Source organism: Aedes aegypti, chromosome 2, assembly GCF_002204515.2.
Source record: "Aedes aegypti strain LVP_AGWG chromosome 2, AaegL5.0 Primary Assembly, whole genome shotgun sequence".
Taxonomy (NCBI): Eukaryota; Metazoa; Arthropoda; class Insecta; order Diptera; family Culicidae; genus Aedes; species Aedes aegypti.
Window position 1 is genome coordinate 50,149,233 of NC_035108.1, and position 25,706 is coordinate 50,174,938.

At 38.9% G+C, this 25,706-nt stretch overlaps 1 protein-coding gene across 2 annotated transcripts in view; it reads right to left on the minus strand.

Annotated features, from left to right (window-relative positions):
• Nucleotides 1-13,601: 13,601 nt before the first annotated feature.
• LOC5567626 (TLR4 interactor with leucine rich repeats) overlaps nt 13,602-25,706 on the minus strand; it is a 38,627-nt gene continuing 26,522 nt past the window's right edge. Inside the window, exons 1-2 of one of the 2 annotated variants that reach the window (XM_021840819.1) lie at nt 25,621-25,680; nt 13,602-15,856 (exon numbers count right to left, since the gene is read on the minus strand). In XM_021840819.1, coding sequence (XP_021696511.1) covers nt 13,853-15,856; nt 25,621-25,626 — 2,010 coding nt within the window. In that variant the 5' untranslated portion in view covers nt 25,627-25,680 and the 3' untranslated portion in view covers nt 13,602-13,852. Of the gene's footprint in view, nt 15,857-25,620; nt 25,681-25,706 lie in introns of those variants that run through there. The other variant, XM_021840818.1, reaches the window with a different exon arrangement.

Here is a 25,706-nt window from a genome sequence, read left to right on the forward strand (position 1 = left end):
TATATATATATATATATATATATATATATATATATATATATATATATATAAGTTACCGAACCTTCATACCCGATCCCGGACTTGTCCGACATCATAGAACGGATGAGGCGCACACAGCACCAAACGCAACAACAACATCAGCCACAAGCATAAGCCGACTCATCAAATAGCTAAACTCCACCGACCCAGCAGAACGTGACAGGACGTACGACTCGCGTTTCATAGTTTCGTAGCGTAAGCATTTATACAGGGAATGGTTTCCACAACAAGTCAGGCCTTTGTAATTTGGAACGATCGCAATAAATCAGTCTTAGATTAACTTTCAACCCGTCAACTTCTAGGCTTCTCCTTTTTTAAAACATAATCCGGTAGCCCCGACATATCGCTGGCGCAGTCGAAACTGCAGGGGGAGTGATTCCAATGTGCTAATACCGTGTCGCGTTCGGAAATCAAGTGTGCCTGCCGCGATCAGGAAGACTCATAAAACAATTATCAAAATTCGTTAAGTGCGTCTGAAAATCGGCTTAAGTGCAGTGCGCGGATCATCCAGTGACCAGTGGAAGTGCAACGGAGAAAAATCACCCATCCCGCAGAGAACTACATCGCTCTCAATCCCGGTTAATATCAAACCAAGAGAACGAGGGCAACTACCGATTAACTTCACCCGCTCCGTCGTCGCTGGCTGCATACCAGTCGACTTGTGGTAAGTTAAAGAACCGTATCTTTTATTAAAATCTGTCTCGCTTCCTATCTGGCTACCTGGAATAGGTACGCTGCTAACTAACATTTCTATTAACTAACAACCCTAGTATAAGGAAAAAGTGAGTGATAATAGTGATATACCCGAGAGATATAAGTGTTTAAGTGATTGTTTTAACAGTATGACAACAAGAGGAATGTCCCTCGCTGATCTGCAAAATCAAATCGAGGAGTTGAGTGCGCTCATTGAGCGACAAAGCAACCAGGCCCAATTGGCCAACGAACAAATAGCTGCTCTTCAAGCAGCCTCCGAAGCCGCTGCTCGAGCACCGGCCATCCAGGCACCTGCCGCAGCCGTTCAATTCCCAAAAATACCGGATCTAATTCGACTAGTTCCGGAATTTAACGGAAACCCCCGAAATCTATCCCGATGGATAGAATCGGTGGAGCAGAAGTTAGAAGAATCAAAAAAATTTATCGCACCGAATGACCACCCAATAATTCTTCCCATCTGGTTGGGAATCATTCGCGATGAGATAGTCGAGAAAGCAAACGATGCTCTCACCGCTAGCCACACTCCTCTAGAGTGGGGCAGCATAAAAAACACACTAGTCGAATATTTCGGAGACAAATCAGATTTATCGATTTTAATTTCACGGCTGACAAACTTGAGACAAGGGTCACTAACAGTGACCGAATTTTATCAAACATGCAGGAATCTCCTCGCGGACATTAATGCAAAAATCATGGTGGGGAATAACACAGTAAATGAAGCAAAAGCAATTATGGGAACTTATGAGTCCCTAATGATAAATGCATTCGTCGGCTACATGACACAATATCTGATCTTACGAGATCAACTCGCCCACAATCGCTTCTAGATGCGTATCACGTCGCTTCCGAACACGAAGCTGCATTCCGAAGAAGACGGGAAAAGAATTCTAAGAATATTCCAGACAATTTTAAGCAAAAACAAAACATTACAGTCCCTCAACAGAAACCAATTTATTTTCAAAATACATTTAGACCTCCAATACAAGGCAGTTTTAACAGTTCTGGCTATCGCCAAGCTCCACAAAATTCTCCCGGGTTTACACCCCAATACAATAATGGCGTAGCTAGACCATTTCAACAAAACTTCGGGCCCAGACCCAATCAATTAGCGATTCCATACATAAAACCTGACCCTTCCGGTCAGAACCGCCAAAACGGTCCAAGGCAAGTTCCTCCCTTCAAAAATGCAACACAGGTTAACATGCACGAAATGCAAGAAACACCTTTAGAAATGCATCCCAACGATCAAAGTCAAGAATTTCAATACGTTCAAGACCAGATCACGGCAAATCCAGCAATTGAAGAACAAGCAGAAGAATTAAATTTTTGCATGGATATGGAACAACCGATAACCGAATGACGAGTAACTTTCTTCCATATTTAGAAATCCCCAAGAAAAATAATGGGAGTTACAAAATCCTTATTGATACTGGGGCTAACAAAAATTATATTGCACCGGAAATAGTTCCAAACAGATTCATATTATCCGGTCCTTCACAGAATATTAAAAACGTAAGTGGTAAACACAAAGTCAACCAATATGCCTTCCTGAACCCCCTAGAAAATTTCATTCACGGGGTTCCTAAACAAAAATTTTTTCTATTTAGATTTCACGACTTCTTCGACGGCCTTATCGGCTTCGAAACACTTCGTTTTATGGGTGCTTTAATTGATACAGCAACCAATTCGATCATAATTAACGATCATATCATACCCTTGCAAAAAAAGTTCCCTACCAAGGAACAATTGAATTTTCAAGAACATGAAACTCTTGTGAAAGAGTTTCCTGTCAGAATTAAAGATGGCGATTTTTTCATCGAGAATGATATTCCGATTGCGCAGGACGTAATTCTTCCCTCAGGAGTATATAATGCGCAAAACGGTATAGCTACATTTCTCATTATTAATCTCAGCAACAAACCAGTGAATGTTAAAATCGACAAGGAAGCCCTGTTTACAGAAATCCATAGTTTCGAACAAATTCCTCCTGAATCATTCAAATCGAATGGTCAGAAAATGGAATCCAAAGCAGCAATCAAGGATAAAATCAGGATGGGGCATTTGAACTCAGAGGAGGAGGATAAACTCCTTAACGTTTTAAAACAATTTCCCGAAGTCTTTCACGACAACGACGGAAAACTGACATTTTCTAACGCCGTTAGACACCCCATCCATACAAAGGACGATCTGCCTATCTATACTAAAAATTACCGCTACCCTTTCTGTCACCGAGAAGAGGTCCAGCGGCAGATAGTTAAAATGTTAGACCAAGGTATTATTCGACCATCGAATAGTCCATGGTCATCCCCAATTTGGATCGTACCAAAGAAGACCGACGCTTCTGGTACGCAAAAATGGCGTTTAGTGGTAGACTATCGTAAGCTTAATCAAAAGACCACGGACGATCGCTACCCAATTCCTAACATCAACGATATTCTTGACAAGTTAGGAAAATGCCAATATTTTTCGACGATAGATCTCGCTTCTGGTTTCCACCAGATCGAAGTCCATAAAAAAGACATTCGGAAAACTGCGTTCAGTGTCGATGGAGGGCACTACGAGTTTGTCCGAATGCCTTTCGGATTAAAAAACGCACCCGCTACTTTCCAAAGGGTAATGGACAATGTCCTTCGGGAACACATCGGTGTGCGATGTCTAGTATATATGGATGATATTATCATCTATTCTACTAGCCTGCAGGAGCATTTAATAAACCTAAAAAAGGTTTTAGAGACGCTTCGCAAATATAACTTAAAAATACAACTCGACAAATGCGAATTCCTCCAAAAGGAAGTTGCATTTCTAGGGCACGTAGTAACGCCAGAAGGGGTGAAACCCAACCCCGAAAAGATTAAAGCTATAAAGGATTGGCCGTTACCTAATAATGAAAAGGAGTTGAGAGCCTTTTTAGGAATCATCGGCTATTACAGGAAGTTCATAAAAGACTTCGCAAAAATTTCAAAACCATTGACCCAGCAACTCCGCAAAGGGGAAACCATCAGACACACCGCTGACTTCATTTCAGCCTTTCAAAGATGCAAAGAAATCTTAACGAGCAGCCATGTTCTGCAATATCCAGATTTCTCAAAGCGATTTATACTGACTACCGATGCTTCGAATTTTGCCTTAGGCGCGGTACTGTCCCAAGGTCCAATAGGATCGGACAAACCAATCGCCTTTGCCTCTCGCACACTTACACAAACCGAGGAATAATACTCGGCAATCGAGAAAGAGCTTCTAGCCATCGATTGGGCGTGTAAATATTTTCGTCCCTACCTCTTCGGTAGAAAGTTTAGTTTGTACACAGATCATAAACCCCTGACGTACGCCCTGAACCTCAAAGGGTCAAACGACAGGCTAATCCGATGGAAGCTACGGCTTGAGGAATTCGACTACGAAATCCATTACAGGCCCGGAAAGCAAAATGTGATCGCTGATGGGTTATCCAGAATACCGCAACCGCAACAAATAAATTTGAACGAACAAGAATCGTCCTCGTCATCTTCCAGCGATGATAGTGAAGACGACAATAATACTGTCCATTCTAGCTCGTCAGATGCTAGCGAACTTATAAGAATGACTGAACGCCCCATAAATTATTTTAAAAACCAAATTTTGATCAAAGAGGGTGATCAAAATTCGGAAGTTTATGAAGAAATATTTCCCTCAATTTTTCGCCGAACTATTACCAGATCTGCTTTCGGAATACCCTACGCTATAAAAATTCTCAGAGATTACATGAGTCCTACCAAAATCAATTGCATATTATGTCCGGAAAAATGGTTAAACACATTACAGATCGCATACAAAAACTACTTTTCTAGGAATAAAACGTTCAAGCTTGTATTAACACAATCAATCTTACAGGATCTGATTACCGCAGAAGAGCAAGATCAAATAATAGAAAGAGTTCACCAACGTGCACACAGGGGAGCAACAGAGAACTATGAGGTCATCAAGAAGGAATTTTATTTTCCCAGACTCCAGAAGAAGGTACAGGAATTCATCAACCTCTGCAAGGAATGTCTGGAGAGTAAGTATGAAAGATGCCCTTATAAGGTTAAATTTGCGTACACCCCGATTCCTAAAAAACCACTAGACATTCTTCATTTAGATATTTTCATTTCATCGCCAAACACCTTTCTGTCTGCAATAGACAAGTTATCTAAATTTGCCATGCTTATTCCAATAAAATCTAGATCAATTCCTGATGTCAAGCGAGGCATAGTAAAATTGATTTCGACTTTTGGAACTCCTAAATTAGTTGTCTGCGATAATGAAGCAGCATTTCATTCTATTGAGGTAAGAGGGTTTCTTCAAAGGTTACAGGTAGAAATGTATTTTACTCCCTCTAATCACAGCGAAACAAATGGAATAGTAGAACGATTCCATTCGACTCTTTCGGAAATATTCCTTTGTATCAAACCAAGTTACAACGATTTAACAAACAAAGAAATTTACAGAATCGCGACAGCCCTTTATAACTCTACAATTCACGCAGTTACTAAATTGAAACCATTAGAGGTTTTTTATGGCGTAAAAGAGGGCGAGGAAAGAACACTAAATTTGGAACGTATTCTTGAGAATCGGAATCATGTATTTGACGAAGTAGTTGCAAAATTAGAAGCCAATCAGGCGAAAACAATAGAAGCGAGAAATAGAGTCCGGGAAGACGCTCCCAAACTTAAAAAGAGAGAGGTAATTTACAATAGAATACAGGGTATTAGAAGAAAAACAAAAAGAAGATACAAGCCACAAATCGTCAAAAAGGATAGAAGGAAAACCTATATAGACGGTCGCGACATTAAACTTCATAAATCTAAATTGAAAAGAAGAAGAAAAACTCCACTCTAAAAATCTCACTTTTGACCATCATAACACTTGAAAACAAGTAAACTCTATTTAAAGTTGTGGAAACCTTAGCTTAATAGTCCAAATTTTCAATAATCTCAAGTCACCAGTAACCATACTAACCACCTGCTAATATTGTTAAATTTCAGATAACTTTATTCATCATACTCATGTCTGTTATAGCACCATATCAATCCCAAAAGCTGTCAATACGTGACTTACAAAACGATCCGCTATTGCTTGTAGAAATGAAATCGTGTAAAATTCAAACCGGTACTATCAAAATCATTCATCCTATCAATATCTCGTCAATAGAAGAGACCGCGGAAATTCTCGTACAACCCGACTAAGGGTACAGAACAAAATTATATCAGCATATGTTATTATGTTATAATTTTTTTCGAACATAGGTTGTTACAAACTTGATGCAGGATGTTGTTAAAATAACTAAAATTATAACAAAAAGTGTATGAATAGTAACATAAACATAACAAAATGTGTTTTAATCCTATCAAAAACATATCAAACCAAGTTATAATGTTTGATACAAAGTATCAAAATTATAATACTGTTCAATATACGATAATATTGTACATTATTGAAATGCATAACTATCTATTTATGATGTTATAAAGTTGTTAAAAATGAACAAAAAAATATCTTAAAGAGAAATAAAACACATTATGTTATATTTCTGTTTTATTATGTTCTATGGATAACGGAGCCTAACAAAATTATATCATAATATGATATGCATATCATATTCTGATAAAATTTTATTATATTTTTGTTACAAGCCTCTAGTCGGGAAGCCTCATACAAAAGTAATGTTCAAACAACTAACCCATTAACCAATATGTTGAGACTCAAAACAAAGAAACTGTTCAGCAACCTACATCAGTTAAAACCACAGCAGCATCACCGAGCAAAGAGATGGGATGCCGTCGGCACCGTTTGGAAGTGGATTGCCGGAACTCCCGACGCTTCCGATCTTCATGCCATTAACAGTACCATGAATGATCTAATAGATCAAAATAATCAACAATATAAGGTAAACCAAAACATCAACGACCGGATACAGAAGCTCACACACGCAATCAAGGAAATAACCGTACAAGCAAGTTTGAATGATCTTATGTTGAACGACCTCGAGATCATCACCTCCATTTTGAACATCGACACTCTAAACCAATTACTCGAAGACATATAGGATGCAATCATGTTATCAAAATTATCCATTACATCGAACAAAATACTATCAATACGCGAAATACTAGCTGTCAAGGGATTACTTGAGGAGCAAGGAGTTAATATACACCTGCCGGACGAAGCACTGCAGTTCGTCACCCCAAAGTTCGCCACTAGCCCAGGAACCTTGCTGTATTTCATGCATATACCGTTGCTAGATAACAGTACTTCGTCAATTATCAGGATATACCCAATCGTCAACCGAAATCATATCATAAACGAATACCCGGAATACATAGTAAAGAACGGAAACCACATCTTTATAACCCAAAAACCGAATGACTACGTTCAAAAATATGCATACCTCAAGGAACTCAACGACAGATGCATCACGCCTTTAATCAGTGGGAGAAAACCTGAATGCAGCGCAGTTTTCAATAATCGAACAATCTACGAGCTCATCTCGGATAATACAATTTTTATTTCAAACATCAGGAACCAGACACTTGAATCAAACTGTGGACCGGATAACCGTACATTGGAGGGTAATTTGCTAATCCAATTTGCAAATTGCACAATCAAAATCGATAATCAGACATTTAAAAACGGAGAATTCACCAGAGAGCCTGTATTGATACACAATTCATTCTACAACCTCAATCCAGATTGGAACCTTAAAGACGAACCCGACTTAGGAGCAATTCATCAAAATACAATCGAGAACCGTCGCCACTTGGACCACGTTTACCTAGAGCAAAGCAAACTGAATCTCAAATTTTGGAATCTATTCGGAGGAGTTTCACTAACAGGATCTACATTTCTAATCATCATCGTAATCATCATACTCAAATACGGAACGGGACGTTCCTCACTTAGGGGGGGAGTAGTTACCGAACCTTCATACCCGATCCCGGACTTGTCCGACATCATAGAACGGATGAGGCGCACACAGCACCAAACGCAACAACAACATCAGCCACAAGCATAAGCCGACTCATCAAATAGCTAAACTCCACCGACCCAGCAGAACGTGACAGGACGTACGACTCGCGTTTCATAGTTTCGTAGCGTAAGCATTTATACAGGGAATGGTTTCCACAACAAGTCAGGCCTTTGTAATTTGGAACGATCGCAATAAATCAGTCTTAGATTAACTTTCAACCCGTCAACTTCTAGGCTTCTCCTTTTTTAAAAACATAATCCGGTAGCCCCGACATATCGCTTATATATATATATATATATATATATATATATATATATATATATATATATATATATATATATATATATATATAAATATATATATATATATATATATATAAATATATATATATATATATATATATATATATATATATATATATATATATATATATATATATATATATATATATATATATATATATATATATATATATATATATATATATATATATATATATATATATATATATATATATATATATATATATATATATATATATATATATATATATATATATATATATATATATATATATATATATATATATATATATATATATATATATATATATATATAAAACAATCAGAAGACAAAAACTTAACAAAACCACTAAACAGTCAAGAGATGAAACTTAAACTAAACTCTTCGTTCGTCACAAAATAATTAAAACCTTCGGCGAAGCATCTCTCGGGTGGTATTGTAGTCGAACAATAATGCGACTTTATTGAACACTCGCTGCAATCTACTTAGTGCTCCGTGAAGTCCGTAGTTTGTAATCTCAGTATGACGCTGTTCCGAAGGGGGACGGGCATATAGATTGATTCGCTCCAGGATTGTCCCACAGTCGATGCGACCCAATAGAACATCTGCAATAGTTAAAGTTTTGATTGTATTCCTTCTTCAGTCAACATTTTGGTTGGCATAATTTTGGCTATACATCATTATATATAAATCAAATCACTCGTATAAAATGCATGAAAAGGCTATATACTCACCAAAGTGGAGGCCATATACACACTTCACACGCCTTTTTAGATTTTCCATGGTCAGCAATACGATGCCACAAACTTTCGATGAAAATGAAAAAAAAGTTTTCATTTAGTCTCGAACACAGAACCTTATGGATTCTCAACCTGTTGCCATACCACTACACCACCGATTGCTTCCTGATAGAGTGGAGATTATTTGCCAACATTAAAGCAAGTATCCTATACAGCGACGCACGCTTTGTTATTCTTTGAAACCCACCGCCAGAAGATACCACCAGAAGTGGCATGTTTAGCTAAGTTATTGCGATTTCATTTGATACTAGTCTGGATTGATATACGATCTGTCAGTATGTACAACTTGACGCGATCCTAGATTGTGCTATTTACGGCATGGTTTGTTGTCAACAAAGATTGTCGATAATGAATCGTAGTGGAGAATTATATACAATTTGTGTTAACATTTATTCATTTTGATTTGACATATTGAGCGATTCTGATTTTTGACGTATGAATATGTGATTTTGGGCGCACATTCTTAAACGATACATAATTTACTGGGTCTGTTCTGGATGAGGTCCAAGTCCATCTTGGCGATTCTAAAGATGAATTCCAAAGTCGGTATACGAGATATGCAGTTTTTACGTTAAGTGTGTATCAAGGAACACGCCAAAATCCTTGATGTGATTCACACGTTCAATTTTCGTGCCAAGCAAACTATAATCGAACGTGATTGGTTGCTGTTTTTTCTTGAAAACGTGATGATGGAGCACTTGGTAGGTTAACAACCATTCCATTCAGCGAGCACCAACTGAAAACGATCGAGTTGTTGTTGTAAGCATAAACAGTCGGCAATAGAGCATATCCGTAAAAATATTTTCAGATCGTCTGCATACGATAAGCGGGGACCTTTGGTAACGAGATGAACGTCGTTGAAGTGAAATAGGATAATCAGTGGTCCCAGATGACTTCCTTGTGGTATACCGCATGTAGTGTGAAAACTGTCAGAACTACAATCGCCTATCACAACTCTTGGCTGACGATTGGTTAGGTAAGAGACGAACCAGCTCAGAAGATTATCGCAGACGCCGAATCAGTCAAATTTGGCAATAGCAAAGTCGTGATTCAACTTGTCAAAAGCAGTGAAGTGGTGAAGCACAGTAGGTTAGTGGTGGTTGAGCGGCCAGCGGTAAAACCGTGTTGATCGGAATCGAGCAGGTGCGTCACGTCGCGTCAGTTCCGAACACCTGACTAGATAGCGTTCGCGAGTCAAGCCAAGTTTCTGTCAGAACGATAATGTCGAAGCAGGAATCCAACACGGCCATTCGGTAGTCGTTAACGCACGAGTTCGTACCGCTGACGTTCTACGTAGTACATAACGATGTCGTCTTTACGCCACACTTTGGAGACGCCAATATTTCTGGAAGTTACGTGTGCATCAGGCATTGATTTAGAGCTAACAGATGTGAAGTACTCGCCGTTGTTAAGTGGTTGAAAGACCCTCGCCCCACTTCCGACAGCAGGGCCGGAACGACTATGGAGAACGACGGCAGCAGGGAGCTGGACTGCGTTGGAGGGATTGAGAGCTTCCATATGGCTTTCTACGGTGCATTCCGGGTGTCCGTGAGTAAGTGTTGAAGAAGCATCCCTAGCGTCGGTCGAGTCCAAAATACTGAAATTTGGAATTGCATCAGGCATCGGGAAAGCGGAAACTTTAGTGTACTTACCTAGCAGAGAAGACTGGAAGATCTCCGAACCACATCTAGCAACAGGACCAGGACGACTGTGAAGAACGCTGGCTGGAAAAGGCCCGACTGAGTTAGAGGATTCAGAGACTTCCAAACTGCTAGTTGCACTGCGTCCTGGTTGTGAACTTGACGTAAAACTGCGTTCCACATGATGTTCTGTTGTCGTCGGAGAAGACTGGTTGTTTGGGTTCAGCTGGATGGAATACAGGGTTTCAGTATCGATGTTATTGTGATCGACAAGATCAGAAGGAAAGCTGGAATATTGGAGCTAATCAGGCAGAGATTTGCTACAAAAGCATGCGTACTTGCCTGAGATAGAAGGTTGGGAGACTCCGTCACCGATCTCGACAACAGGACCAGAACGACTTCGATGGCAGGAACAAGCTGGCGCGACTGTGTCGAGTGGATCGAGAGCTCCCTTAATGCGGCAGGCAAAGCGTTCTGGTTTACGGCATTCGGTGACAGATGTAACTACGTTGCTGCGTTGCGTGTTGTTCAGATGTATTTCGCTTTAATTGATTACACTCGTGGGAGTGGAGAACTGTGAAGCTCCTATTTCCGGGGAGACCGTGATCGTCGGCGTATTCAGGCGGGGTATCCACATGTTTTTTGAACTTTGTATCGGCTTTTTATTATTATGACAAAAATAATTGTTTACAATATGTTATACATTATTGGCCATCGATTTTGTCGTCTACTTACTATACAAAAACTATACTGTTTTGTGTTGTTTTTTTTTTTTTGCAAAATTTGAATCGAACAATAAATTTGTTTCATTTTTTTCGCATCATTGTCCATTTCAAGTACAATATCAATGCTTTCTGATCTTAGATCTTGTTTATTGAGGTTCAATGAGATGCATTTAATCCTAACAGATTTAATAAAACATAAAAAAAGACCTAGCTGTCTTGCCAATAAAAACGGCTCTAAAATGCTTTTTTCCTATTATAAGTTTCAAACGTTATTTTCTTATTCTGAGATATTTTTTTGTTTAAGTGTCTATTTCGTCATTGTAAAGTAAATTGTTTCACAATGTTTATTGTAAATAGTCATTATTTGATTGAAATACTCTTATTTGGCATTGGCGACGATGCTTTGTATAAAATATCATTTCGAATTCGCAATTGGCGTCAATTTTTTCTGCTCCTCTTAATTATGGCAAAAGTGTCATCGAATCAATGAGATGCGAAACTGTATCGTTTACGAACGAGAATATTTCCAATTCGAGACGGTCTTCCAATTTTTGAATATTAATGAACTTGAATCGTGTTTCATAAGATGGTAGAGGTAACCTAGTTGAATCTTATTTACGGAGTGCAAACAATAAAAATTGTGTGTGTACACTGATTTAATACTGTTTTCACGAGTTTCACATTGGTTACATATAATGTTTTTATAGTGTATTGATCGTGAACATTTAAAATAAATATTTGTATAAATCCTAGCATCTACATTGAAAATGGTACATTCTACGATGTCTCGTGTTTTAAACTTTTGTTTGTTTTATTTTTTTATTAGTATCATTCCAAACATTACATTCACTTTCATATCTACGTGTTCTGTGTTATTAGACAACACTTTCATTCTAATTTGGCAAAACAAATTTAAGATTTTATTAACATTTTGTTAACAACATATTACATTTCATTTGCCGTAGCAGTTAAGATTTTTTGCAGGTGAGTTGATTCTACCTGCTTATAAATGACAAAAAAAACGTTTTCAATTTACTTAACCTAACTTAACCTAAACATATAACGCATTAACCGTGGCAATAGAAGATTGTAACGATTTTTGCCTGAAATTATTAATTATATTATTTGACATTTGTTCCAATGTTTCAACATTGGATATACTATGTAACTATGTAACAATTTTTTTTTTGAATTCTCTTCAGAGCTTTCTTCCTGGTATTACAACAGCTAGTCTATATTGGTACAGCATACAACATAGCTGGCCTGAAAATTTGTTTGAATATCAATAGCTTGTTCTTAAGACAAAGTTTTGATTTTCTATTAATTTGGCTTGAATGCCCTCAATGTGATTTTTGAAAGTTAAATTCTTATCTAGCATGAGCCCTAGATACTTAACTTCATCTGACCAATTTATTGGAACCCCTCTCATCGTGACAACATGTCTACATGAAGGTTTCAAATATAAAGCTTCTGGTTTATGTGGAAATATTATCAGTTGAGTTTTGGAAGCATTAGGAGAAATCTTCCATTTTTGCAAGTATGAAGAAAAAATATCCAAACTTTTTTGCAATCGACTACAGATTACATGCAGACTTCGTCCTTTGGCGGAGAGACCTGTGTCATCCGCAAACAAAGATTTTTGACATCTCTGAGGTAACTCAGGTAAGTCAGATATTGTATAATATTGGTCCCAAAATGCTGCCTTGAGAAGCACCAGGAAGTTTTTCAGACCTGGAGTTCTGATAATTAACCTGAAGTGTACGATTTGACAGATAACTTTGAATTATTCTATCAATGTATGTTGGAAAATTGAAGTTTTTCAATTTTACGATCAAACCTTCATGCCAAACACTGTCGAATGCTTTTTCAATGTCTTGACTCGTGTTTTAAATCGGTACCATGAACGTTTGATCATTGATCAGAAAGAAAAAAGGGGCGAAAATGAATCTCCGTATAGTGTTAAGTTGGGGCGAAGAAACTGAATCTATCCAAGACATTCGAGCAAGATGCGAAAAAAACGTGAAGGACTACATACGCACAGAGTCCCAAAGGCGCCTCATCGCAATTGACGGCAGAATTCGGTAGGTGAAGCACATGTACGGAAGCTCTAAACCCTGATGTTGACAAAACCACATTGCCTCGTTATGGATGATGAGCATCGCAATCCCCCGAACGCACCGGAATTGCGGCCAATTGAAAAATACTGAGCCATCATGAAGCAGGCACTTCGGACGCATCCCAAGGAAGTAATATCGGAGGGAGATGTAAAGAAAAATTGGACTTCCACCCAAAAAAAAAAAAAAAAATTGGTCCATGTGTTGTACAGGACCTTGTGAGTAGTGCGAATAGAAAAGTTCGTGCATTTGAATATGGAATTAAATTGAATAAAACAAACATGTTAAAAATATTCACAGCATGTTTTATTTTACTCCCAGAAAGTTTGAAGATGATTGGTTGAACGCGCGATTCTATTTTTGTAGGTTAATGCTCATATTTTTTTTTAAATTTTGAAAGTTTGGAATGCTACAGAGACTACCGACTAAAAGTATGGAACGCTCAACCGACTATTGTCAAACTGTTCATAGGATTACTGGTAAGCATGATATGCTGGTGTAATGATTCTAAATTTTTCGGTGGGTTTTGCAATGTTCAAACCGAGTGCACATACGATGCATATCGGTGGCATATCAGCAGCAAAAGCACTAATATTCTAATGCCAATCACCTGACTAGCTGAAGTCTGCCAGATCACTACGGCTGAAGATCTCATATAAAGCGTCTTACTCGTGGCATCTGTCATTGCAGTTGTATCAAGAATTTCTGAAACAATGTTATTCCTCAATTGTTTGGATAAACATTGTTTCTTACAACTGGCTTCTAGCTCAGTCACTCGGTCGATGCGCATTTCAAGTGAACGAAGAAACGCTTCTTCGAGAAAAGAGTCATCTATACAAAGTGTTTCCAGTTCGTTTAGAAGATCGATATCAAATGATCTCAAGTTATTATTATGTAAATTCAACGCTCGTAACTTTGACATCATATCGAAAGTTTCATCGGTCATTTGTTCAAATCCACAGTTTTCACAACTGAGATTGGTTATCGATGTGCTTATAAGAAAATGTTTTCGGACAGTTTTTAAAAAATGCCGGTTATCGTCCAGGATTAGTACTTTCAACTTATAGAGATATTGGAACGTCGTAAGCGATATCAACTGGAGATTATTGCTAGCCAAATTGATGTAAGTCAATCCATGTCGTGGATAAAATGATGAACTGTAAAGTGATAGAATCTGATTGCCCTGAAGATGTAGGGAAGTAAGTTTTGGAAGTTTCATGAATGTAGAGCTATTGAGGGCAGTAATTGAGCAGTTCCGCATGTACAAAATTTCAACAGAATTGCTCTCAAGGAACGGCATCGATTCCTTGAAGTCAAAGTTATGATTGTTGTCAAAAATAAATTCTATCACCTTTGTGTAATCGATTAGGTAATCTTGTTCAATGAAAACTATGTTCCGGCCTGATAGATCCATCTTGGCGCCATTGTTGGAAACACTGTGCACTGGCTTCTTCTTATAAACTGCCACTCCGTTTTTATTCGGTAGTTGATACTCAAACTTGAGATGGAAGGCATCGTCTTGAGAACAATTCTGCCTTAAAAATCTTGATTTATACACCAAGGTTGCTTTATAGATATTCTCGTACGGTTGAAAAAGATTTCGATCGAGGCATAAGCGCTGCAACTGTGGTAGTTTTATGAGTATTTCCGGAATTTTTTGAAGTTCATTGTCATCCAGCAGTAAACTGTTGATCTTCGAATTAGCCACGAGGCTAAGCTCATCCAGATGTGTAATACGGTTCCCCTGCACATTGATGCTTATTAGTTCGGGTAGATTTGAAGTTTGCAAAGTACCTTCCAGTGAACAGTTTTGGGCACTCAACCGTTTCAGAGATTTCGACGTGAAGCTCAACATCGTTAAATTGCGGTTCCCATCGATGTTAAGAATTTTTAAGTAGCTCAACCATTCCAGTGCATCATAATGAATCTGCTCGATCATATTCTCCTTGAAGTTAATGTGTGAAAGTCTGGACATACCAGCGAACGAATTTCGGTCCAGGTAAGTCGTTGCGCAATTGTTGCAGCTGAAAATCATTAATCTATCACCTTCCAGTGTCACTCGGTTTATATCCAGTTTCTCATTATGGCTCAGATTCAATATCGATACTGAAGATATATGTCGAAGAGTGGCCAGTGAGTTGATCGTAACCAGCTGATTTCCGGATAAATTTATATGATCCAGTCGGGAGTTGTGCTGGAATGAATCAGGATGCACATACTTCAGAGCGTTACTTTTCAACACAATCAACGTAAGTTGTGGTAGTTTGGATAAGGTTTGATTGTAGATTGATTTTATACCGCAATAATTGCAAATGTATGCCGATAGTAGTTCGTGATCCAGAAGAACCTGATGAATTGGAAAGTCGAATGTCGTTTGATGACTCATGTCCAACTCGCGAAGATACGGATAGTCGTCGTACATTTTTTCATTGGTGATGGGCTTCTCAGGTTCAACGATTTTGAAGACGGCGTATGCAGTGATTGCTCGAATGCCTACCGTTATGGAAAACGATACAAACATTGACATTAGATGATAAATCTGAAAAAAAAAAGAATTAAATTATAATGTATTAGTGGATATATATAACGGAATTGCTTACAACGATTAAGGAATGGTAAACATTTTGTTAATGTTAGTAAACATTGTAGGACAAAATTACTTCTAATTGATTTCGCCGCCTCCAAGAATATGGCCATTCGTAGCACCTACTTCCAGCACAGCCTGCCAGACCGATACACCTGGAGATCACCACAGCAGACAGAATCGCGAATCGACCACGTTCTGATTGATGGACGGCACTTCTCCGACATTATCGACGTCTGGACCTATCGTGGCGCTAACATCGACTCTGACCACTATCTGGTGATGGTCAAACTGCGCCCAAAACTCTCCGTCGTTAACAACGCACGGTACCGACGGTCGCCCCGGTATGACCTAGAGCGGCTTAAGCAACTGGATGTCGCAGCGGCATACGCGCAGCACCTCGAGGCTGCATTACCGGAAGAGAGTGAGCAGGATGAAGCCCCTCTTGAGAACAGGGAAGGCAGCCATCAACAATGCGGCTGAGAGCAACGTGGGACGGAGTCGATGGAACGATTGGTTCGACGAAGAATGTAAGCAGATTGTGGAGGAGAAGAATGTAGCGCGTGCGGTCATGTTGCAGCAAGGGACCCGGCAGAACGTGGAATGTTATAGACGGAAACGGAAAAGGCAGACCCGCCGCTTTCGGGAGAATAAAACGCCGCCTGGAGGGGACGGAGGGCGAGGAGTGCGGTCTCAAGAAACACGTAAGATCTATCAGAAGCTCAACGCATCCCGCAACGGCTTCGTGCCGCGAGCCAAGATGTGCAGGGATAAGGATGGGAGCATTTTGACGGATGAGTGTGAGGTGATCGAAAGATGGAAGCAGCACTTCGACAAACACCTGAATGGCGCTGAGAGCACAGGCAATGAAGGACGGGACAACGGAGGAAATGCCTTCGCCAATTCTGCGGACGATGAAAACTAACCAACCGCCACTTTGAGGGAGGTTAAGGATGCCAATCACAAGCTTAACACTTCAGTCGTCGCGCTGTTGTATTTTTTTTTTCACGGACACCGTCTTCAGCCATTTAGCTGCACAGACTGTAACATAACACTGAACAACGGACAAGCATGCTCCAGTGGTACAGCCGAGAAACATTCCTGACGGAAAGTTTCGATGGCTGCAGCGGGAATCGAACCCACTCCCCATGACACGATGCGCTCATTGCCTGACGACACTAACCGCTCGGCCTCGAAGCCCATGACACAACAGTGTACAACAGTGATGAAAAAACCTCGCTTTTCGTACACAGCATCAGCGTGGTGGTTCTGACGGTGACAAACTGCGCGACGACTGAAGGGTTAGGAACAATAAAGCTGCTGGTAAGGATTGTATCGGAGCTGAACTCATAAAAATGGGTCCGGAGAAGCTGGCTGATAGGCACAATCTGGGAAACAGAACAGTTACCGGAGGAGTGGAAGGAAGGGGTAATATGCCACATCTACAAGAAAGGCGACAAGTTAGATTGTGAGAACTTTCGAACGATCACCATTCTAAATGCGGCCTACAAAGTATTATCCCAGATCTTCTATCATCGTGTGTCACCTGTAGTAAATGAGTTCGTGGGAAGTTATCAAGCCGGCTTCGTTGACGGCCGATCGACGACGGACCAGATATTTACTGTACGGCTGGAGGATTTCTCCAAAAATGTCGTGAATACCAGGTCCCAACGCATCACTTTTTCATCGATTTCAAGACGGCTGACGGTAGTATCAACCGCGTAGAGCCATGGAAAATCATGGACGAGAACACGGGAAGCTCACGAGATTGCTAAGAGCGACGATGCAAGGTGTGCAAAATTGTGTGAAGGTTTTATGCGAATACTCCAGTTCGTTTGGTTCCCGCCGGGGACTACGACAAGGTGATGGACTTTCGTGCCTGTTGTTCAATATTGCGCTAGAAGGTGTTATGCGGAGAGCCGGGCTTAACAGCCGTGGTACGATTTCTACGATATCCAGTCAATTTGTTTGCTTCGCGGATGATATGGACATCGTCGGCCGAACATTTGAAAAGGTGGCAGACCTGTACACCCGCCTGAAAAGCGAGGCAGCAAAAGTTGGACTGGTGGTGAATGCGACCAGGACAAAGTACATGCTAGCTGGAGGGGCCGAGCTCGACAGGGCTCGCCTAGGTAGCAGTGTTACGATAGACGGGGATACTTTCGAGGTGGTCGACGAGTTCGTCTACCTTGGATCCTTGCTGACGGCTGACAATAACGTTAGCCGTGAAATACGGAGGCACATTATCAGTGGAAGTCGGGCTTACTATGACCTCCAGAAGAAGCTGCGGTCAAAAAAGATTCACGCCCGCACCAAATGTACCATGTACAAAACGCTCATAAGACCGGTAGTCCTCTACGGGCATGAAACGTGGACGATGCTCGAGGAGGACCTGCAAGCACTTGAAGTCTTCGAACGTCGGGTGCTTAGGACGATCTTCGGCGGTGTGCAGGAGAACGGTGTGTGGCGGCGAAGGATGAACCACGATCTCGCCCAACTCTACGGCGAACCCAGTATCCAGAAGGTGGCCAAAGCTGGAAGGATACGATGGGCAGGGCATGTTGCAAGAACGCCGAACAGCAACCCTGCAAAGATGGTGTTCGCTTCGGATCCGGTTGGTACAAGAAGGCGTAGAGCGCAGCGAACTAGGTGGGCGGATCAAGTTCTTTTAAGAACTAAAGCTTCCATAGAATTTATTTTTCATATAGAACAAAATAACTAGCAAAACTTCAAACAACTAAAACAAAAAATCACCTCAAAACACCTCTCCAGTTTTTGCATCAGTTCTTATTTAGGATGCCTTTTAAACACTGAAAATGATTACAGCTGCTCCCGTCTGCTCTTTCGATTGCAATCTTCGATTTTGTGGATGATGGTCTTGTGATAAATAACCATTTTTTTTTTCAAACAAAGGTGCAATGCTGATCTATTGAAACAAAATAATCACCTGCTTAGCTTTCTCTGCAGTTTGAACAAGGGCAGAGCTTTTGTGCCAATTGATCATTTCTGCATTAGAAACACTTTTCATCACAAATACTTCTGAACTTCTTCCTTCTAGCGTTACGTTAAAACTGCAACAGAGCCTGTTTCTCAGCTTAGTATTATGATAATCATTTCCACAGTAATTAATTGAGAGGATTGTACGACATTTCCCAGAATGACGTTCCCCGGAACGACATTCCCCAGAACGCCTTTCCCCAGAATTGGACATTCCCCAGAAATCCATTCCCCAGAATGGGACATTCCCCAGAAAACCATTCCCCAGAATGGGACATTCCCCAGAAAACCATTCCCCAGAATGGGACATTCCCCAGAATGGGACATTCCCCAGAAAAAAAAAATAACAAGAGATCTTTGAGGTGTTCAAATCCAGAAATTTTTCTGGTAAATAGTAAATAGTGAATGCATCTAACTGGAAAATTCGAGGAAAACTATAATTTTCATAGGTAAAACATTTTCGTATTTTTTTTTATTTTTAACGGTAGGACTTTCGGTTTGTTGCAGTCTTTCGTTTATTGAATGGAGAACCTTTAAATCAAAAATTCTTTAAAATTAACCACCTATGGTCGGAAATGTAATTCGAACCATTTGGACGATTTTTATATTTTTTGACGATCTTCTCGTCGAAAAAGTTAAAATTTAGCGTGACATAATATGTGTACCATCCCTAATTATTTAGACAATAAACCTAGGAAGAACAGCATATGTTCAAAAGAAGGGAGAATATGCCATGAAAGCCGAAAAACAAATTCCATTAATTTACTTTGTGACATATTACACTACACCAATCTCCCTTTGAAAGTACAATTAGAAAGAACAGCCAATTTTAAAAGAAGGAAAAATAACTATGAAAACAAAAAAACAATAGCTTGGATCAAGTTTGATCATAAAACACAGTATGGCATATGTAGGAACAGCTTATGTTAAACGGTTGAGCTACTTTTCCTCGAATATCGGTTTCCCAAATGTCGTTTCCCTGAACGCCAGTTCCCAGAATGCCAGTGCCCCGAACAACCAGTTTCCCCGAATAGCCTAGTTTCCGAAAAGTTTTTAGCTCTTATAATTATCATAACTTTTTGTGTTTCGAGGTGGTAACGAACCGGTCATCTAATATGCACCCTTCTTCACTTGATTGACGGTTCTTTCGAGTTTCACCATCATTGGCATTTTTGGGAAGATATATTTAGTCGATGATGACGTTCAAATCTATATTATCTTCTTCTTTTAATTGCTAATCATTGCTAATTTTAATTTAGCCACAAAACCACCTCTTTCCCCCTTCGTGATTTTTTGACCGTACAAACTTTTTGAAATTTGTATGCCACACAGCCCCCCCCCTTCCATAGAAGACCAAGTGATTTATGGACGGCAGCTTAGATGGTTTGCCTGAGAAAAAGGAAGCAAACACTCGCCGTTCAAAAGATTTTTTAACTCATTTCCGATTTTATTCGCTTGAGATCCATAATAGTGAATTTGACAAAATAATATTTTGGGTGAATTGACGTCTGTGTCCGGAATTCCAAGCTTCTGGGGATTCGAATCAATTCAGTAGGTACATTTCTTAACGACAAAAAAACTAAACTACCAATTTTTTCCACTCTTTAAAAACGTATAAAACCCATTCTGGGGAATGGTTTTCTGGGGAATGTCCCATTCTGGGGAATGGATTTCTGGGAAATGTCCCATTCTGGGGAATGGGTTTCTGGGGAACGTCATTCTGGGGAATGTCGTTCTGGGGTTTGACTTTCTGGGAAATGTCCTACAACCATTGAGAGCTATTTTGCCAATTGATCATTTTTGCATTTGCATTCATGCATTTTTGGAGGAAAGTTTCAACTCGGAAATGTCTTCAATTGGTGAGATTAAAATCCACGGCCCTGAGCATGGTATTGCTGAATAGTTATGTTAAATGTTTAAAGTTTTTGAAATGTTTGCAATAATCTACATTGCTCTGCTTTGAATTTGTGTGGTCAAAATTTACTTTCTTGTCATATGGGTTCATCCACATATTTCATAACGCCGGAAATAGTATATTTTATACCCACGCGTTTCATTGCTAGATCGACTGGTATTATTGTTTGATTATTATCGCTCACAGGTTGGAAGAGTTTACATTTTGTTTGATATAGACATAACTATTTGGTTTCAACAGTCACAAGAATTTCATGTTGCACACTTCGATTCTTTAATTTCTGGAATAATATATGTGAATATATCATTTAAAATGCATGCAAGATGTAATGTCAAGATTGTTGCTTTGATCTATTCGCTAAAGAAAACCTCTTAATATAACTTAATTAGCTTGCTATAAAAGATGCTTTACCAAAATGATTTTGTATTTTTATTTTATCTGTGATGATTTGGAAAATATACTATGATCGTTTGGCGTTAACGTCACTCGTGTGATCAATTAATTGCGAGCAATTTCTCCTAATATAAAATCAAGCCATCTCCAACAATTTTAGAAGAGATTACATTTTTATGAAACCAAATATACAAAATTGGCGCTTATGTCACTAATGCGATTACGTTTATCACATAGGTCATTTATGTCAATTATAACCCTAATGATTCCTGACAACTTTCCTTTAAACATAATTGAGCTAAAACGCTTATAACGGAAGATATGATTTTTGTCCCGAGGTCCCATACATTCGAAGCATGGAGTGTGCCCTAACATTTTTAGCAAAGCCACTTCCAACGATTTTGCCTATCCCCTCAAATGAAACGGTTGGTACGGTTGTCCCCGTTGCTTCCTTCATAAAATTTAAAAAACTTTCATCTATCATGTTATTCACAAGTGAATAATCTGATCGCCGACAATTTTTAAATTATCTTCAACACCAAGTCTGCACAGTGGGCCTGGCCATTTTAATATTTGTATCACATTACCGATATGTTACAAATATTAATATTGACAAGAAAATACCAGAAGAAATTCTGATATTTCCAGGATGCTTTTCAATATTGGCTGTGCAAGCGCTTAGATTAGGTCCCATACATTCGAAGCACTGTGTGACCGTCCATTTACTACGTACGTCAAGAGGATTTTAATCTTTTCCCCAGTACGTCATGATTGATGGCCGCCTCCTAACCTGAAACAAAAGTTTAGGGTAAACATGAATAAAACGCCCCCCCCCCCTAAAGATAAACTGCTCTATCGCAGTGGCAAATGCATTACTTCTGTAGTTTTTGGTGTCAAAGTGTTAATTACTTAGTTGGTCATGCAACTTTCTCTTGCCAGGTAGCTTTTAAAAATATACAAGACGTTTTCTGTAAATGGTCCTAATCTTGACGTTTCAAAACAAACCGGGCAATATGCCCCTTCCATAGAAAAAGTTCCGCAGCGTTTGTAGAAACGTTTCCGAGGAGAATTCCACCACTTGCTAAGCTTGGAGGAGTCCATTAGTAGTCGTCTTCCGATAAACGTTTTTGTAATAAATACAATAGTGAAGGATTAGGGTGGGGCATATTTCCAAAAATCTTCCGTAGTCAGGATTTACAAAGTGGAAAATGATCATCGGTCCCAAAATAACATCCTTTGAAAAATGAGAATTTTTGTTGAAGGTTTAGAGGTGGCGCAAAGGGCGTAAGTGCAGTTTTCCCATTTTAGGGAGTTCTGAAAAATTTTGGTATGCTTTTCAACTTGTTCTGGTGATTTTAGGACCCTCAAGGGCAAAAAATCACCTCAAAATTTCGATGTCTTCACTTCTTTTTATGATATTTGACGAAATATATTTGTGCATGCGATTATTGACCCTTGAATAGGTTACGCTGACTGATTACTATGAACCCGAATAAGCACATGAATAGCTGAGGAGGATTCCTATGCTAGTAGAATGGAACAAAGAGCGTAGAAGAATGAAAGAAAGAACAAAGAACACAGAAGAATGTAAGGTGGGGTGGGTTAAACAGGTGGGAGAGTGAAACTAGTTATATCTTGACTGCAACCGAGGAATCTTGAAAAATCTCGATTTTACGCAATGGAGAAAAGTTCTAGTAGAAAACGATGATTATATTGACTTCTATTTAATATTACCCACTTCAGAAATATTCGAAGCAATTTTTCTTCAAGTAGGGAATAGCACTAATGTTTGACCCATCTCTAGTTTTCGACCCGACGATTTTAGGTTACTCTTTATGGAAAATTTGCAGTAACGGTTAAAATGTCCTCAACTCCATGCGAAGTTTCATCATTATTCTTCCTGGTAGATATATGCCTCTTCATGTGACATGTCCGTCTATGCATTTCTTTACATCGGTGGAGGACCGGTGCAAGCACGAGCCTGTCATTTCCATAGACGAACTGTCAAAGAACTTCCCGATCAGCTGATTTAGAACGTCTTGTGAATAGGCCTATAGATAAATGCCTGTCCATAAATACATTTTACTGCTGTAGTTCAATAATCGAGCGGTTGTTTTTTTCCTGAATGTTGATATCAATTTATCGACCGTGGCAAAATATACATCCAGGAAATTCAGCCTCACGCAGTGTTTATTAAATTCATAACAAATTTATATAAGCATTTATATATACATAGAACAATCTGTAAAAATTCCTTCATGTAGCTCTGTCGCTATTCCTAAAAAACATGTTTCAGAACTATGAAGACTTAGTTTTGGTTTTATTAGAGAGGTTTTCAACCTGAAGTGCTTTATCTCTTTCACCCTATAGAAGCTCGTGCACTAATTTGAATTTAGACTACCGATTTTTTCCTTCTGCTGTTGCTTATATACATCGATTTCAAATACAGGTGTAGAATGATATATTGAACTGCAACTGCTTTTTCGTTTGTCCGAAGTTATGTTGAAGGTTTTGGGGCGAAAGTGAAGTATTGGAAGCCGAAATGAATCTTAACCTTTCCACTTCTTATAAAGCGCCTTCTATTTGTATGAAGTGTACGGATTTTTAGCCTGTATGGATTTAGACCCCCCCCCATCTGTAATTTTCATTCAGATTATAAAAGCAATTGCTGGAGTTATATCAAACATTCTAAAATACTAAATTAGTGTTAAACTTGCATATAATCACATCTCATACATCCAACCGAGATATTTTCACGGTTCCGCAGTTAGTTCAATTATAATATCATCAGTTACACCCTCCTACCTGTTTAACCCACCCCACCTTACATTCTTATGTGTTCTTTGATCTTTCTCTCATTCTTCTTTGCTCTTTGTTCCATTCTACTAGCATAGGAATCCTCCCCAGCTATTCATATCCTTATTCGGGTTCATAGTAATCAGTCAGCGTAACCTATTCACGGGCCAAAAATCGCACGCATAAAATATATTTCGTTAAATATCATCTAAAGGAGTGGAGACATCGCAATTTTGAAGTGATTTTTTGCCCTTAAGGGTCCTAAAATCACTAGAACAAGCTGAAAAGCATACCAAAATTTTTCAGAGTTCACTAAAATGGGAAAACTGCTCTTACGCCCTTTGCGCCACCTCTAAACCTTTACCAAAAATTCTCATTTTTTCACAGGATGTTATTTTGGGACCGATGATCATTTTCCACTTTGTAAATCCTTACTACGGAAGATTTTTTGGAAATAAGCCCCACCCTAGTGAAGGATGGGCTTCATTTACAACGAGGCTTGCCTATCGTACCCAAAAAATTACGTCAAAAAGCTGATTTTCGATATTTTTGGTTTTTTATACTTCCCAAAGATCTTATATGCGCAACATCATTTTTTCGCGGATATTTACGATATGTAATTATATTTACGTGTTACAGACGCCTCAATCCCTTGAAAATGAATTGGGGCGTATTGCCCGGTTGGGGCGCATTATACCAATTTACCCTACTGGAGATAATAATGATTTTTTTATTAACGTCCTAAATTTTGAAATCAGTTTTGTACAGTGATAAACAGGCAATGATTAGCAGTCAATGATAAGCATTCTTTCCAGGCAACAAACAAACAACAATGCGTAGCATTTCTTTCCTTTTGCATTTCATTGCATTGAAACCACATCTCTAGTGTATTGTATGTGCGGCAGACACACAGATATACACGGAGGAAAATTGACCTAGTTTGATATATCGAAATATTGATTTTCTTACTAAGAAATTTGTTGTTTTTGAATTGAAATTAGTTGTTTCAAAAAAAAAAAAGGTTTCCGTTGAAGCAAAGTGGGGAATTTAGTATTTTTAGGTAATTACAGTATTACGTTGATGGAACGCCCACATAGAGAAGAAGATTTGACCGAAAGCTTTGGCGTCGTTATTGGCCTAATGAACGAAGCATCAATGAATTTTGTATTCATCGTTTAATTCCACTAGAGTTTGAACCCTTTGACTTTGTTCACAACCTCAGCAACTGAACTGCTAAAAGATTTATAAGGATCAAATATAATTAGAGCGCTATTCAAACAAATATGTTGTTTGTTTTAAACTGCACTTCTCATTTGTTAAGAACTGTCAAAGTCTATAATTTATGTATTTATAACAAAAGCTTGTTGATTTCAACTACGAAAGCGTTGAACATTTTGAACCAAATTTTACACTCTTTCAAACAACGCGATGAGTTATTTCAAACCAGTTACAGGCTCATGCAAAAATCAATCCAATGTTTTGATTAAAATAAATAAAAATATATTTATTATAACTAACATTTTTTCTCCATAATGGAATCTAGCGGCCCTCGTACTGTTTCACATAAAAAAAACTGACACTTTCACAGCGTGTTAGAAAAAAAAACTACTTTGTTTACCTTCATCACTCAGTCCGAAAATATATAGCGTATTCTGAATTCAGCTTGTTGACTGTTTCACAGTACTATATAAGACTGAGCAGCTG